The following is an 18,089-nucleotide window of genomic DNA, read 5'->3' as shown; positions in this document are numbered from 1 at the left end:
CCTGATTTTATAACAGTGTGGTTCAAATCAAAGTGGGAATGAAGTTTGCGCAGCTCTGTGCCGATTTGAGAACACAAACTTGGGCTCCTGTCGCACAAATAATCAAAGCCGTGGTCCCATCAGCAGCACTGGAGTGTATCACTGGAGAAGCGGACTGTGCAGGTCTCTGAGCCAGTTGCGGTAATTGATCTTTGCATGGCTAAATGGGCCACTTATTTTTACAGCTCGAGCAGGTGCACCTGTGTACTGGTGTTTCTTCACCAGTTGCTGATCAGTCATGAGGGCCTGGTGAGTTTGTGGGGCAGGACTAAGAACAAACCCTGCAGGTGCACATGAAAACACATACACACAAATACAGTGAGGAAACTTTATGTTTTCCAGTCACTATTACTCTGATGTAGCAATTTGAATACATTTTACATAGTTATTTAAAGAGAGGATCATTTTAAAAAGTACATGGTAATGGTTTTATTGCCATGAAGAATGATTTCTAAACAGGTTTTGTATTTAAATTCAGTTCTTGGTTGACACTGGGTGTCTAGTAACTGTTCTGAATGATGAGGATGGAGAAGATTAGGAATGAATGCATCAGAGGGACAGCTCAGGTTCAGCCCTGGAGACAAAGTTCGAGGGGCAAAGCCGAGGTGGTTTGGACACGTGGAGAGGAAAAGAGCAGGAGGAAAAGAGGATGACCACAATGATGGAGAACATGGAGATCATCTGCTTTGGCAGCCGAAAGAAGAAAACTGAGTAGATGTAGAAGTATTTAGAGAACTGTCGTGAATTATCTACTTTACGAGCTTTAATTAATGCAGCAATATAAACTCAAAAAAATATATATATATACCAGGAACTCTGTCACCCTGCTGATACAAAAAGAAATGGGGCATTAAGATCTGGAATAAAATGCTTAAATTACAAAGAAATTCAGTTAATGTTTAACTGATGGTACTTTTCTGCATTCAATTCCATCAGTTTTGCCAACAGCACTTGCTAAAATGCCGCATGAGATTTGCAGAAAATACTTAACTTTTCAGTAAGACAGCATATTTGTCACTTTAGGATACAAAATCTTACTTTGTGTCCAAAAATAAAACGAACATAGATTTTCACACACCAGCTTACAAATTACATCCATGATGCATAACACAAAGAATCAGCTTTGGTATGTCAAAGTGTCAACTACCATGACTGGAGTTTCACAGGCTGGGAAGGAAAGATGGGTGTTGGGTTTTAATGAGGTGCGATGTTCCTTTTTGGAAATGCGACTCCAAAGAACAGGGTACCTTCAAAGTTATGTGCTCTGCAAAAGCACTGAGAGCTGTGACATAGACAGACATTTGATCTCTGGAGATGTGGGTCAGTGTTTCCCAAAAATAAAGCTTAAAAACATGTTTTAAAAAGCACTTATAAATGCTCTGCTGATTACACTAATTAATTAATAAATACATTTTGGCATACATATATCTTCGGGAGGTATCTGAGCTGTGTTTGAGTAATATGAACCAAGTCTGTTTAGTAAGACAGTTATTTTAGAAGTAATTAGAAGACTGTTTCTACCTTGGAAGAGACACACAGTTTGATCCTGAGCTGTGCAGCAGCAGGTTTTTGGTGACCAGACACCCTGGCTTCATCCTGTCACCCTGACAGCTCGGCTATATCTACGCACGGGATGTCCTGTGAGTAGTTAAATGAACATTTCTGCATAAACATAAAATCTAGTCAACTTTTTTATGCTTTGGAAAGATTTTTTTTTGTTCTGGAGTAATGTATGCTATGTTGCCTGATCCAGACTTATAGCAGATGCCCGGCAGAGGTAGCCCAGCAAAGACTTCAATTTGAAAATATAAAGGAGGGCATAAATTTTTGGACTTTTAAATTTATTTTTACAAGTTTTACAGCTTTTCCTCCTGATACTTAGCTTCCCCTCAGTCATTCACACTACATCGAAATAGTTAATCAACAGATAAACAATTAAATGACAGAAAAGTTCCTTTTTTTCACTGTATACTAAATTTTGCTTAGAAAAAAAAAAACATCAATCAACTAAAACTTTGTTTTATAAATATGGAAGAGTCTGGCCATTGAGCTACCAGAGTGTTTTCTGTGTTTCAAACATTTATCATGTGGAAAAACTGAGACATGCTGTTGAAATTATACTTCTTTATCTTATATTATAAGCACCTTGAATTGCCTTGTGCTGAAAGTGTGCTATACAAATAAAATTGCCTTGCCTTGCCTTGCCTTATATTAGGACATCATAATTTATTGAATATGTAGTTAAATGTCTTTTCACTGATAGGAAGTGGAATTTCACTCATCCAGTCCACTTAAGTTTAAAGTGGTCTGTATGTGGGCCTCAATGTAAAATGAGTTCAGTTAACTTTATTTTTTTGCTTCATTTGTCCTCAAGGGGCAGTTTCCAGGTAACATTATAAGATCACTAGAGTCACATTTTACATGCTGAGGTCAGACGCCTGTAATGGTTTCTGTTTAGGTTTGGACACTGTGTGTAAGAACGTAAATAAAAACATAATGCAATGAAATCTCATAAAAACATTAGAAGTTTAAATGTTTAAGTGGGTAATTTTTAATTCGATGGTAATAACACGTCTCTAAAATGTTGTGACAGGACTGGGAAAATCGGCTGGAAAATTAAGTGGTGGTAAAAAAAAATTCAGCAGTATGAGGAAGTTTGAGGATCATTAGGTTAAATTAGTGATTGGGTATAAAAAAGACCGTCTTAAGAGAGGCAGAGTTTCATTAAACTGCAAAAAAACATACATCTATAAATTATGGAACATTATATATGGAATAATGTGTCTCAATGTAAGATTACAGTGACTTTGAATGTGTCATCATCAGTACAGCACATATCATGAAAATATTCAGAGAATCTGGAGAAATCTCTGTACATAAAGGACAAGGCTGAAAATCAATATTAGATGCTTTGGATTTCGAGAGCACTCTATAAAAAAAAAACCAGGTTTGATTTTGTCATTGAAATCATGCAAAGAAGAGGCCATATTTGTACATGATGCAGAAACACTGCAGTCTTCTCTGAGCTGAGGCTCATTTAGGCTCATTGAGGCTTCATTTCTTTTTAAATAAAAAAAATTGGGTTGTACTTTACATCAGTTAAATATAAGTAAATTGTTATTGCTCTCCACTTGTTTTAATTTGTCTGTTTAAGGCCATCATCATCATTTTTTTTTCTGATTGATCAAACAATTTAATAAATCACTGATAAAATCAACAAATTCACTGATTATAAGTGACTAATAGTTTTAGTTCAGCTGTCATAACACAGCAACACTCAAAAATAGATAATGTGTCGTTGTCACAAGAGGTAAGTCAGATAGACAAGGAGACACATAAGATCTAAGCAATATATAAGCAACAAATTATAGTAAGGTGTAAACACTGTGCTTTGGTGTACTGTTTAACAGATCATACAAGGAAACCATGCTTCCCTTTCCTCCTTTCATTACCAGAGATTATGTTAAATGATATTACCCTATTCTAAACTGTTTTTCTTCCTTTTGGAGGGTAATTATGATTTTAAAGCCCTTTTTTCTTCCTGAAAGTGTAAGATTGTGTACATTGTGTGAAATCCAGTCAGTGTTGTTTTGTTTGTAGGAAAAATCAAAACAAGCACAGAAACACTGACTTTAGTTAATGGTTGCTTAAAAAATAAGAAAACAGAGATCCACATTATTTTTGACCAACCTTGTTTTACTTGAAAGCTCATTTATTTCAAGTCATAAAGCAGCTGTTTCGAATAAATATGAAGGTAATAAAAGTACAGTAGCATCTCTTCTCTTTCAGGAATGTATTTCCTCTGCTGGAAGGGTAAATGTTGCGTTATGTGGCCTATAATGTCAAATACAAGTGATCAAAAACCCTTATGTGAGCTGTGTTTCAATAAAAATACAGTTTGTTTATAAGTTACAAAACCTCTGTGTAATGCACTGAATGCATGTGTAAAATGACCTGTGTTTGTTGCGCCCTCTAGTGTCCTGTTCTGATCATTCAACACACAAAAAGGTTATAATAAGACAGATTTCTGAAAAGCTCTGAAGTGCAGATGTCAGCTGGTCATCTTCTCTGGATCAGAATGACTCGAACAGCTTCATCCTTTCTTGGACAGAAAGGCCCTCCTTTAAACTCTGAGGAATGAAGAGATGCACAAAAATGATTTCAATAATAAATCTTATCTGTTAAATGTCTTTTGTCATGATAGAGGGCAAAAGTTGTAGTCATGTGATAAAGAAAGTGCACCCCTATAAAAAAAACCCTGACTACACCTCTTCATTTAACTACTTGAACCATCTTTAGCGGCAATAACTTGAAGTAATCAGTGTCATGACTTTATCAGTCTCTCACGTCGTTGTGGAGCAATTTTAGCCCACTCTTCTCTACAACATTGCCTCAGTTCATTGAGGTTTTTTGAAGGGGAGTATTTTTTATGCACAGCTTTTTCTTAATTTGTCTCCACGGCTCTTTGACCAAGTTGAGGTTTGGATCTCCTGCTGTACCTCGGATCATTGTCCAGTTATGGGACCCAGTTTGAGCCAAACATTAGTTGCCAGAGAGACGGCCTTACATTTCACCTTAGAATAGTTCATGGTAGAATCAATGAGTGCAAGATGCCAAACTCATCCCTCCTTCACCGTGCTGGCAGTTGGTATGAGGTGTTTACGATTATATGCTCTGTTTGGTTTTCTGGTGCTCTGCATTACGGCCAAACATCTCAATTTTGGTGTCCCAGAAGTCTTGTGGTTTGTTTAGATACATCTTTGCAAACCTACACTGCGCTGCCAGGAGTCCATGCTGGACGTCCGCTCCTGGGAAGATTGTGGCATTGTGCTATAACGCACCTGAATCCTGCAGACCAGCAAACTGAGACAAATTCTGATTACATGGAGTTGCTCACTCTTGCTGATGATCAATTAATCAAGTGCATTTGATTAGCAGCTTCTGACTGCTACTTACCTTCTTCATTTCTATGGAATTAATAAGAGGAATCTGTAAGTGCGCTTTTTTAAAGTGTTTGTAGACAAGATTGCAACAGTAGAATCTACTTTTTAAAGATTTTAAAAATGGATACTTTTGCTTTCTGGTCAAACTGAAGACGCATCAGCTCTTACCTTCGATCTACCTGCTCTTATTTGTCGCACGAGGGATGATTTCTTTGGAAAAGTAGCAGTGTTTGTCTTTCCCTCAGAGTCATCTGAGGGGGGGAAAGAGGAAAGACAAAACAGAGTTTAACTTTATTACCCATGTGCTGATAAATGACATCAGGCTTCACACTGAGGCAGCACACTTTGTATGAATGTCACACACTTTAGATTATTTAATTTTATGGTGTTCCCATTGTGAAACGTGTCTCACCGTGGCTCGGCCCTGCAGTGACTCTTCTTGGAGACCAGGTGGAGAACTTAAAATCTTCACCAAGCCTATTGACATGTTGATGGGGTTCACCTTGGCTGTTTGTATAGGGGGTCTTGAGCCTATTCTCAGCATATATTTTGTCCTGTGTGACACACACACACACACACACACACTTCGGATTAGGTTATATATATTACTACATACAGGATATTAAGTTAAATTGTAAATTAAACGTGGTTGATGTGGATTACTTGTTTTTTTGGGGGGGTTTTGTGGGGGGTTTTGCTGTTATATTTATCCACTAATTCCAGTAAATAAGTAAATATAAAGCATGACATAAAAGTTGACATATAACAAAAGTCTAGTCTAACAAAGTAAAAAAATAATAATAAAAAATTAAAATTACTACCATCTGAGCAATCTTCAACTCTTCTCTGAGAGAATGAGATTCCTGTCTGAGAAACTGAATTTCTGCCTCCCTCGCCCTCAGAATCACCTGTAACATAGATTAATCGTATCAACACACACACACAGTCTATAATTTCCGTCTTACTTAACTATATAACTAACTATATTAAATATAAATGAGATGAGCAGATAAGGAACTGGACTATTGCTGTTGCTGATGCCTGTTTGGAATAATTAAACATACAGGAGCTGTATTTTCTGGACTCCGTTGTATGGACAGCAGGGAGCACTCCCTCTCTGTGCGTCTCTCCTGAGATGCTGATATAAGCTCAGTGAAAAGTCTGTCTACCTGTTTCTTTTTGAGTTCCTGGTTTTCTTTTTGGCACTGCATCATTGATTTTCTCTCATCTTGCAGTTCCTCTCTGAGCTGAGAGTTTTCCAGGCATTTCTCGGTGTGCTGAACCGACAGCATCTCCAGCTCCTTCTGCAATAACTGGATCTCCTTCCTTTGATGACAAAGCAAAGCACAGATGATGACGAACGGGAAAGCAAGCAGTTGTCTCTTCCTCCATGATCTGCGCTGGTTTATTAATTCATGAATCTTATTGCAAGTAAAGATTGTGTTTTAAAACAGCTATTATAAAAGAATGTGTATTTGTCATTTGCCATCTGTGTTTAATAGATTTCCAATGATGATCACTCTCATTAATGTCATTTTTAATTAAAACTGCCATCCCAGTTCAGACTTTATTCTGGTGCAGCCTATTAAAGCCTTATCAAACTCAAAATAAGACAAAAGTATGTCTTTTGACAGATTATACCACCAAATATTCATGCAAACAACATTAATGGATCTGCACAGGAAGCCCCAAAGGGAAACTGAGAGATGAGTCATTCAACAAAAAGCCTTATATGTGTGTTTGTATATATCATACATGCATTTTAGTCAGTCTGCCTCATGAATAAATGAAAAGTTAAAACAGCAACGAAAAAGGCTGTTATTTTTGTAACTTTCACATCTGTATATATGCATCCCACAGATTTACAATCTTTTTAAATGAAAATGATGTTGCACACAGAGAGAAAAAAAATAGCACTAACTAACCTGCAGTTCTAGAAACATTTCATACCATTAACACTGTTACCTGCTCACGATATGAAGTACAGGTAACAAGTACAAATACAGTACAACACCTCTCAGCTCACTCACTCGTATTCGCCGTGGAGCTGCGTGACGTCATCACTTTCCATGATGCGCTGGGACTGTCTGCTTTTCTCTAGCTCCAGCTTGTGAGCTCTCCTCATTGCCACAATAGCTGTCGAGAAGCAGAACTTACTTTCAGTACTGCCTTGGTGAAATCATAACTGTAATATAACATTCTTATAACTAATTAATCAAATGTATTATTAATTCAATTCAATTCAATTCAATTCAATTTTATTTATATAGCGCCAAATCACAACAAAAGTCGCCTCAAGGCGACTTTTGTTGTGATTTGGCGATTTATTACTGGATTTGTGATTTATTACTGAACGAATGCCCTGTGAAGAGTAACTGCACAGTGATTTTCCCACAAATGTCCTCGTATTAAACACAACTTAGCAATAAAAATGTTTTGACAACAGTGCATTTATGTTCCATGTTTTCTTGCTTGCCTGCCATTGTCGCGGCTGTCTCCTCCTGCAGGAGCTGCTCTTTCTCCTTCAGAAGTTCAGCCACCTCCTTCTGATGCTGCTGCTGCAAGTCTTCTATCAGATGCCTGTGCATTTCCTCCACAGCAGTCAACTCCTGTTCACAGGAAGCCTATAATGATATTTAAAGGTAGTTGTTGTGCGATATGAGTGGCTCTGTGGTGTCACGGTTTTCACATTTAGGTTCAATTTTAGGAGGATACCCAAATCTATCGGGTGGTGTGTGAGGAGGGGGAGGTAGCTGCTGCGACGACCTTTGTGAATATGAGAGCAGCCAAAAATAACTTTTGTGCTTGGTATAGTCTATATACACTCAAAACGGCTTTCTTAAACATAACAATGAGTTAACTGTACTCAAATGGCCTCCACAATCGCCACATCTCAATCCAGCAGAGCACCTTTGGGATTTGGTGAAGCAGGAGATTCGTGTCATGGATGTAAAGCCGACAAATCTGCAGGAAATGTGTGATGCTATCACATCAATAGGGACTAAATTTACATCACTGTGAATCTGTGCCATGATATAAGGCAGGTCTGAAGGCAAAAGCATGCCCAACTCTGTACCAGCCTGGGGTACTAACAAAGTGGCTGATTATTATATATGTAAATAGTAGTGAAATCTACACCAGCAGCCATAATACTGAAACCAGCAACAGGTAAAATCAGTATCAGTAACAGCATTTCTAATAGGTAAGCATGAATTGAGGCTCTGGCTAGGGGAAGGCAGAAGTCAGTGCTGATTTCCCAGGAGGAGGGAAACCTGCACAATATCAAGCAGGTGGTTTTACAGTTGTGGCTGATTGAGTGATTGTATTTTTACTTTTAGGAATAGTGTTTGTTCCATAGTTACATTGTAGCCTTGCTAATCCTGATGTAACCCTAATTGATTTAAGGCTTCTAGTAAGTAAAGTAATGAATAAAGTGATGAAAGTAGAATTTGAACTTGATAGAGAAAAATAAATTTGTAAAATGATTTTTAAAAATACATACTTTAAGACAAATTATCTCACGTGATGCAAAGTCTTGGTTACCTGAATGTTTTCCAGATCTTTCTTGTAATTCATTTGGATCCCAAAGTCCTCCTCTGTTTCCCGCTCCATCACACTCTGCTCTGGTAGACAAGATGTATTTGGGATGAAAAGAGGTGCCTCTGTGCGGGATTTGCTCTGTTTCTCTCTGGAAACACAGGCCTTGGTGTAGTAGCCATGTAAGTGCTTCATCTCCTCTTCGTGGATCTGCTGCAGTTCCTTTATCTTCTCCTGAAACTCGCCTTCCAGTTTTTCCACTCGTTCTGCATGATAATCCTCAATCTTCTGTATGTCTTCTAGGAGTTTCTGGTTCCCGGTCTCTACTGATATTATCTTCTTTTCAGCCAGCTCCAGTTCTTTTCTCAGCGTGCCGTTGTCTTCTTGAAGCTGGCTTATTGTGTCATTTAAGGCCTCCTGCTCCTCTATTACATCGTTGCGCTGCTCTTCCAGTTTGTTCACGTCAATTTGAAACTCCTGCTTTAAATCCATGTACATCCGCTCTGACAAATAAATTAACTTTGCCTGGTCCAGCATACATTTTAAGTCAAAGGCAGCAGCTTCCTTCCCTCTATGCTCCATGCCATCACCACCGACAGGTCTGCTGTCACCAGAGTTCACCAGGCAGAGCTGGTGTAAAAATGTAGCCCTTCTCTGCAGCCGGGATATTAGTCTCTCTAACCAGTCTGGCTTTTTCTTTCCCTCCATTTTTTTGTCATCTGATTGGTCCTCTTCTTCTGGTTCTTCCAAGAACCTGGCATCTTCCTGCAGTCTCTCCTCATAAGAAGCCAACTCCGAGGGGCTGATATCTGCCAGACCCGTCATTCGATCCTCAGCGTCTTTGCTGTTTACTGGAGTCACACCCTCGTATTGTTGATGAATTTTTAAGGCAGCATAAATTAGCTCCTCTTCAGCACAAACTGTACAGATTAAACTTTCTAAAAGTTCATTGTTGTCACACCCTGTCCTCTCAGATCGCATCCTTTCTTGTGCTTTTAACGCTATTCTTCGAGTGATTATGTTTTTGTACCTTTGTGCCACATCCCCCTCATCGTTTCTTGATATTGAGATTATCTGACCATGTTGGCTCTGAAGGACAGACACGATTTTTTCTACTACGAATATTTCCATCATTAAGCACCTCTCAACACTTCCCCCCTCATCCAAAGAGGACCAAGTATTAGTCGGTTTACTCATGTTACTCTTAGCCCCGGCTGATTTCTCTTCATTGAGGATCTTGCCCTCTCCTTTGCTGACATTATATGATTCATGCTGGTGTTTCACTGCATCTTTCTCTCCTTGCTGAAGACAGGCAGCGACAGTAGCCAGCTGTTTCTCCAAGTCTGGAATATCGAGGGGACTAGCTTGAAGTCTCTCTCTGCAGGCCTGTATGATGTTCTGAGCCACCTGAAACCTGCCGACTAGCATCCTGCAGCGATTCTCTGTCTCTTGGGCAAAGCACTGGCTCTTCTTGGCCTGATTGTGAAGAAGTAGACTGAGGTGCTGGGTAGTCGCTCGACTCTGGGTCAGCTGGGAGCAAAGCTGGGGGTCCCGGCAGCTGATGTGACTCTGGTGTTCCTCCAGCCTTTGTGTGATGTCTCTTAACTTCTCCTCCGTTACATAAAGCTTGGTTTCAAGCAGCTGGATTACAGACATAAAGCGCTCTGGGTCATCTCCTGCAGTGATGAGGTACTGATATGATTCATCCAGTGATTGTGTGCCATTTTCTGCAGGTTCTTTAGAATTCATCAGGCTGACATCTGCAATATTGGACCTGTTAGACAACTGGTAACTGTCTATATCCTTTTCCACAGTGATATGCTGTGTTGCTTGCTGTTGCCTCTTGTTATGCTGAATAGTCTCTGCTGAGTTATCCTGCAGCTGAGAAGAGGCACAGGTGCATGCTCTCAGCACCTCATTCAGTTTCACTTCCGTCTCCTCCAAGCTGTTACCCAAGACTTCCATCTTTAGCAAAACTTCACTCAGCTCTTGCTCCTTCCTATCGAGTTGTCTCTCATATCCTTCTCTTATGTCCTGTGTATCAGACTCCCTTTGCTGCAGTTTTCCCAGTGCCACCTGCAGTTCCTCACAGACTCTCTCATATGTGTGCTCCAGGTTGTAGTAGTGTGTTTCTTCTGTTTTCAAGCGCTCCTGCAGCTTGCCCACCTCCTTGTCTGCCTCTGCTAACTGATCCTGCAGCTCAAGGCAGCGACGATCAAGTTGCTCTCTTTCGTCCTGGAGTCGCTGTATGGCAGATATTGTACGTGCCAGCTCTTCCTGAAGCTGCCGTTGTGCCACCTCGATTTCTCTCGTCCATGTCTGGGTCTTAGTGAGACTCTCCACCTGCTGCTCAGACCTGTCCAGTTTCTCCTGGAGGTCTTGTGAATGCTGCTCAGCCTGTGCCAGGCTTGCCATCAAGCTCCGTCGCTCCCTCTCCTGACTTGCTTGAAGAAGCGTGAGGTGCTTCTGTAGCCGAGCATCTTTTTGAGCCTGAGTCTCTTCATAGTTATGAAGCTTTGCTGACACCTCATCAAGATTTTTCCGCAGCTTCTCAGCCTCCAGCTGAAGGTTTTGGTAGCTATCTAATTCCTGCTGAAGCTGTGTCAAGCGAGACTCGGACTCCTTCCTCTGCTCCTCGCTGATGTTCAGCTGGGACTTCAGCAAGGCCACACAGCGCTCCCACTCCACCTGCCGCTCCTCAAACCTCTGGCGATCTTGCTCGATATGGGCTTGTGCGAGTGCCGTGGCGTCACCCGTAACCAGCAGCTGAGCTTGCTGGGCTAAGAGATCTACTCTTCGCCGTAGTTCTGCCTCTCTGGCTTCCTCCTGACTTCTCTTTTGTGCTTCCAGCTCAAAGCGAAGGTCCTGATTTATCTTCTGCAGTCGCTGTAGAGCCAAAGATTGCTGTGAAGACGAGTTGGTGTTATTCTACAAGACAAAAAGTTTTGATTAGGAGAAAACTTTACATTATATTATATTATACTTCCTGATGGCTTAAAAGAAAAGTTAACATTTCATGGATGGAATCTGCTGCTTTAAAGCATTTTAACTTGGAAATTTGCTCAACATTTAAGGATGCACCGGAATATGAACTGAATATCACTATTAGCCAACAATGCCCTTGCTAATTGATACTATCATGGCATTTATCAGTGTTCATGGCTGATGGTTAACTGCTAAACTTCCCTGGTTTTGTTCCAACAAAGAGGGAAATCACTATTTATTTAGTTATTTATTATTTGTTTATTTATTTTAATTTAATCTTTACTTAACTTAAACTTTTTTTCACAGGAGACCTGCCAAAGACTCCACACCAGTATGAAAGGAAGTCAACAAGTAAAAAGCTACTTTCAGCTGTTGCATTATTCATGAACAGTCAGCACAGCACACAGCTCAGCACGTTTGGATTGACATATTTTACAGAAGACGCTGCCTGCATGTAAATTATTTGACTGTAATCAAGCACATTTAAAAAAGCAGCTTGTACATGTGTTTTCTTAACAGATACATAAAGACAGGCCCTATTTCAAACTCAGCCTAACCTTCCCTTTTTTCAAGTGCTCAATATGCTTTCTGAAGGAAAGTCTGCCATCGGACTAGATATATGTCACGGTCAGATTTTGAGTTTTGTTCTGGACTTCTGGTTTCTGTGAGTTTAGTTTCATCTTTTGTGCTTCCCTTCAATATCCTGTAACCCAGTTGTGTCCCGGGTCATGTACCCATGTCTGTCTCCATTCTCCCTCTTTCTTTGTGTGTGTGTGTGGGAGCATGCATGCGTGTGTGTGTGTGTGTGTGTTGGATTTCCGCATTCCGCATTGTTGGGACCAGAGGCAATTCCCGCCTTCAGGCTCACACATCTGGTGACAATCACGCACCTGCTCTGATGAGCTTCTTTGGGCAGCTTCATAAGGAAGCAGCAGTGGGTTAGTCTTGCTGGGTTGTTGCCTTGAAAGCAGACAGTGAAGCTCTACTCTTGCTCTTGTTACAGTTTGGAATTATTGTTATATTCAACAGTCTGTCCCTGTGCATGGAGTCAGCTGTGGTGAGCTGACTCTCGTGTGGATTCTGGGAGAAAATTGATATCATCTAGATTTAAATAGAAGACTTAAGGAGTCTCATGCATTATACCTGTGCGCCAAAGCAGTCCCTTGAATGGATCTCTTTCTCTCTTTGCAGCTCGTCCTGCAGATTCCTGTTTAGCTGCTGGAGTCGAGACAGTTCCCTCTGAGTTTGTTCCAGCTGATAAAAAAAGAGTAATAAACTGGATTCATTTATTCGACTGATTCATTCGATTTTTCTTTAGTAGATTACAGATATCTGTATTGATGTTTCCTAAAAATGCAGACCAAAGATCAGACTTTTGTACCTATATAAGTTGGACTCTGCTTTTTGGTTTGATGCATAAGAATATATATCATGTATGTTCTTGTTCTTGTGGTGGAAATGCAAATACAATCTCACCTCTTTGACAAGTTGCCCAGTTTGCTGCTCACATGCCAGAGTTTCCTCAACTTTTGTGCAATCACAGGTGCTGTTTACCTGCTGGTCTTCCCTCTGGAGACTCTGTTTAGTCTGATGTTCACTTGCAGTCTGTATATTCAAACTGTCATTCACCACGTCCTTTGGCAGCACCACTGAGCTGAGACTTTGGCATTCTTCCCACCCTTTGCACAGAAGACCACGTGTTTGTTTGTTTTTTTAAAGTATATATATAATATGTTAACATATATTCTGTTAGATTCATATTTATGGCATGTGTCAGTATAACTAGATATGATTTTAGATTTCACAACAGATCATTGAATAAGTTACCTAAGTCTGAGTTCGTTTAATGGCTCACCAGTTTGTGTGGTTCCACTAAGAAACAAGCATTGGTGAGCAGCTGTGCCCTCCTCCTCCACCTGGGATGGAGAATCGGTAGGAGCTGGAGCACCAGGTGAGCCAGGGAGAAGAGACAATGGAGCGTTTCCATTGACTGAGCTCTGCACTCTTTCTACCTGCACTTTGGAGTCCTCTTTTTCCTGCTGCTGATGTGAAACTTCTCTCTGGTTGCTGATTCCATGTTCTTGCAGCTGCTGAGTCTCCGGCTCTGAACGAGAGCTGTGAGTACAATTTAAGTAAATTCATCTACTGAGCTTGCTTATAAGCATTTAGACTATCATAAACCTTCCAAAAATCATCCCATACCCACTAGAATATATATTAATATAATGCAGCATTACAATGATGCAGCACTTATCTTTTAAAAAAGTCTACCTTGTGTTGTCATGTGTAAAACTGGGCCGCACGTTCTTGAACACTGCGTGGACCCAGTTCCGTTTCATCCCAGCAGTCATTGCACACAGCGTGTACACCCCGTCTGTGGTCTGTGAAAGTGGACACAGTTTTTATCACCAAACCTTTAAGGATTTTTTGGCTTAAAACGGTTTCCCACTGCAGTGTCACCAGTATCTTTACTTAAAATGTTGGATGACTTTGTTATTTTTCTTGAAAACTTACAGGGCTGTAATAAATTTGGGTTTTTGCATGTTTGTCACACTTTAATGTTTAATATCAAACATGTTTTCCTCGAAATAAAAGATCATCACTTAAAAACTGCATTTCATATTTCCTCGACTTATCTTTGACTAATATTAAAATTTGTTTAATGATCTGAAACATAAAAGTATTACAAATGTATTTAAAAAAATCAAGAAGGAAGCAAATAACAAGCTGGATTCTTTCTACCCAGCCCATGCACTAATGCCTGCCCTTTATTGTCAGTTTTGTTTTATGCAGTAACTGCTCATTTAAGTGGTAAATGGTCCAAGGACACAACGACCGAGACTGTCGGAGCAAGGTCCCAGCAACCTTCCGATTACAAGACGAACTGCAAACTCTTGAGCCACGATCGCCCACATTTAAGGGCAGTAATAGGAGTTGTAGTGTAATAAAGGTGTTGTCCTTTCTCAAAAATAGTGAATAGTACAAAGCCAATGACAGATGCCTGTGGCACAGATTTAATAACCTGAATAACTCCAGGCAGGACCATTCCTACTGTCTAAATATATAAATATGGATATTTAAATTCTTGGGTTTGCCTTTATGTGGAGTGATTTTCAACCCACTATCATAAGATATTTACAGAATGGTCTGTAGTTCATCAGCTGCAGCATGAGTGTGTTAAGATTTAAACAGAAAACTGTCATATATACATAAATAAGATCTTAAAATTAACAGTACCAGTTTCTTTGCTTTGATGCAGTGATGGTGTTGTGCACTGGTGGAAACCAAAGAGGAGGAAGGCTCTGCTAGATGCGGGGAGCTGCTTGTTTTCATTCTGTCAGCATTATTTCCATGGCATGGCTCTTTGCTACCTCTGATTAAAAACATAAAAGCAGATGGACAAAACAGGAACATACTGACTGCAGACCATATGTAACATTTATTTTTCATTAGAAAAACAGCAGCATTTCAGAGAAGAAGCGTTTTAAACAAATTTAACCAAACCTGATTTTCTCCAAAGAGGAAGACAACCGACTAGAGTTCAGAGTCTTCTTCCCAGAGGCTTGTCCTTTCTTAGCTTGTGACTTCCCTAATGCACCGTCTGACTCTGACATAAAGGCAGCAGTGAAGATAAAAAACAATCTGTGAGTCCTTTTCAGTGTATTTATCATTATTTTCTTTCTAAATCAGCAACTTCTTCATCTTTAGATTAAGAGAATTATTTAGGAAGTTAGCCTTAATGGATAGTCTGAATATTTATTTTAAAACTAGAAAACTAGACACAAAGATGAAACATGCGTGGAGTTACCTTCTCCGGCAGATTTCTGGTCGAGCCTGTTGAGAGAGCGGCTGCTTCTCATGAAGGGAACAGCAGAGAGGGAGGTGGTGTGGAGGGATGAAAAGCTTCGGCTGCTGCAGAGGCGGGGACCTGCTCTGGCTGTGTGGGATGCTTGTCTGGCAATCGGGTGGCCAGCAGAGCCCGGGTGGCTGAGGCTGCCTCTTTTCAAACTCCCGCCAACTTTACTAACAGCTGCAGTCAAGTTGCTGCCTCTGCCCAGGCTGCTGCTCCGTCCGCTGCTGACACCGGCTTTAGACACACTGCTGCCGGCCTGCTTCCCTCCAGGTGCTGGTAGTGATGTGAGGTCCTACGTAAGTGATAGAGAGAGAAAACGAAGCCTCGGTGGTTGTGTGAGGAGAACTCAATCACAAAATGATGAAGTTCTGCATGTTTTTCACTTATATCTCATGTTCACCCTCCCATCCTAGCTTCCCGTCTTTGACACACACAATGAAGAGCACCATTTAATCCTGATCGGAGCTCTTAATTTGCTTAAGAACCATCTGACGACACTGCAACCATGAACACACACACACACACACAAGCTGTAAACTTAATCACACTTGAGCGCTTGTGCACACTCGGAGAGCCAGCAAATCTATTCCAGTCTCAGTAGATGCACCCTCACTAACTGCAGAGGTAATGAATCTGCGGCTGTGGAGAGAAATCAATTAGAAGATGCTCGACTAAGTCCTGACTTGGCGATATGTGCAGGTTTTAACTGCACCATGTTGATCTTTAGCCATTAATGGCTACGTAAATCAAAATCAAATGCGTGAAAATCTCACAAAAAACAAAAAACATGCACTCAGTCTGAGGGAACTGTCCGTGGTTACACAGTCTGAGACTAAAGAAAGGGGTGCTGTTTCAACTGTAATGCGTATCTGCCGCGGATGATCAATACAAATCATAAAAGGAAATACTTGTTTTGTTTTGTTTGTGAGCATAACACAGCACATTTTTTCACTAAAAGCTTGGCAGTGCGGTTTAATGTCAAACTCATTTTACATTGTGGCCCACATACAGCCCACACCTCCCAGTGAAACACCCCTTTCCATCAGTGTAAAGTAGTTAAACTGCACATTTAATCCCCGAGTTATCTAAATAGAACAAAAAAGAGGTGCACTTGCAACAGAACGGCTCGTTTTTTTACATGATAAAGAAATGTTGCTGTAGTTAATGAAATACATCTGTTAGCACGACTCTTTGGGCTTAAATTGTAAGAAATAAATGTTAAAATTACAGAAAACATTCTGCTAGCTTGTTGTCAAGACAACCCTGTAATTTTAAAACAAAACATTTTGGTAATTCACAGAAAATTTCTTATTAGATTTATTTATTTTACTGTGAACACATTTTTAAAAAATTCTATTGTAGATAGTGAAAAAACAGGACCTTTTCTGCAATGTCATTAATTTATGTGCTCCTTTACATTTTCCAAAAACATCCAGTGGACTGGATTCGAGTATTTGCCGGGATACTTCTAGCCTCCAGGCCTAAGGCTTGCTACCCCTGATCTAAGGTATGTTAGGAAGGGTTTAAAAAGGATGAGACCAGTGTCCTGTCAAACCTAAATTACAATATTTAGATGTTTGAAAATAACTTTATTATAATCTGTAAACATATTTTAACATATAATAATCCCCGTAATTACATCTATAAAAGCTACACTAAATGATCTTACTGAGAGTTTTAAACCTGCACTTACCTTTCCCCCTTTCTTCTGTGTGGGATTGTTGGTCTTAGTGTTCATCGGGGTCTCCTGCCACCTGCGATAGATAAGATTAAGGCAGCTTCACATAAATCCTGGCAACAGACAACCTGAACTTTCCCGAAACACTTATTTAATGTTATTGTTTTATTTGGTTACAAAGATAAAGATACTACCTTTCTTTTTCATATTACTAGTTTCACAACAGCTGCATTGATATTATATTTTACTTATAAGAGAGCTTGTGAAATAAACCCAACAGCACACAGCCAGTGATGACTGCTGCTGGTCAAAATGATAACCTGCGCAGATACTTTTATTCATGAAAACATAACGATGAGGCTCACATGCCAAGTAAACAGCAAACATCAAACTAGGTTTGATTCATGAAAGACTATGAGGTTAACAAGCCTAACGATGTAACAATCTGCTAAAGTTTTTACTTTAACTGAGAAAAAAAGCCAAAAATTAGAAGAACTGTTGTATAAGGTACATTTAGTTTATACCTGTCTTCATATCGACTTGTTTTAATGTAATAAATAAGTAAATAGGTACCTACCTTGGCTTCTTGGACATCATTTTCAGTCATCCAAGGTTAACACCCTGACAGAGACTAACGAAACGCAAGAACTTTTGGCTCACATTGTGATCTGTCTGGTAGATGTGAGCTCTGTTTTACTCTGGCAAGATCACGAGAGAGAGAGAGAGAGCAAATCACATACAGGTCTGTACCACAGAGTCCCAGAGAAACACATCACACGCACACGTAATCCCACAGCGAGTTGGCAAACTCCATTAGAGTTTTGCAGGATTAGGTCAACAGCTTAACTGGATTACTACACAGTCATTTTAGTGAAGTTAATGTATTGACTTACATTGTCCTTATAGCCTACTCCTGATGTCTGTCAAGTATTCCTCTCACATGGGCACAAGGGTATAGTGGAGAAAAACACACAAACTCAGTTTGTGTCCTAGGTTATTGTCCGCTGACTGTACGCTTGATGTGCTGAAGACGCGCCTGCCACTGCGAATCCCT

General features: G+C 40.1%; 1 protein-coding gene across 2 annotated transcripts; it reads right to left on the bottom strand.

Annotated features, from left to right (window-relative positions):
* Window positions 1–3,774: 3,774 nt before the first annotated feature.
* LOC102790826 (uncharacterized) lies at window positions 3,775–17,632 on the bottom strand. Of its 2 annotated transcripts, XM_087839720.1 has the most exons (18): window positions 17,613–17,632; window positions 17,051–17,111; window positions 15,313–15,649; window positions 15,009–15,111; window positions 14,742–14,877; window positions 13,776–13,885; window positions 13,360–13,619; window positions 13,248–13,250; window positions 12,981–13,201; window positions 12,648–12,758; window positions 8,526–11,447; window positions 7,459–7,606; window positions 7,013–7,118; window positions 6,152–6,308; window positions 5,804–5,890; window positions 5,395–5,536; window positions 5,151–5,233; window positions 3,775–4,169 (listed from the first exon to the last, which is right to left on the bottom strand). In XM_087839720.1, the coding sequence occupies exons 1-18, from the start codon at window positions 17,630–17,632 to the stop codon at window positions 4,113–4,115; spliced, it is 5,064 nt and encodes a 1,687-aa protein (XP_087695846.1). In that variant the 3' UTR covers window positions 3,775–4,112. The 2 variants fall into 2 exon arrangements, with proteins under 2 accessions (XP_087695846.1, XP_087695847.1); XM_087839721.1 differs by lacking the exon at window positions 13,248–13,250 and having other exon boundaries at window positions 12,981–13,183.
* Between the last annotated feature and the right edge of the window lie 457 nt (window positions 17,633–18,089).

This window comes from Neolamprologus brichardi, chromosome 4, assembly GCF_056152115.1.
Source record: "Neolamprologus brichardi isolate AB-2024 chromosome 4, ASM5615211v1, whole genome shotgun sequence".
NCBI classification, from domain to species: domain Eukaryota; kingdom Metazoa; phylum Chordata; class Actinopteri; order Cichliformes; family Cichlidae; genus Neolamprologus; species Neolamprologus brichardi.
The sequence above is the reverse complement of the archived record's forward strand: the minus strand, read 5'-3'. Positions and strand labels throughout refer to the sequence as shown.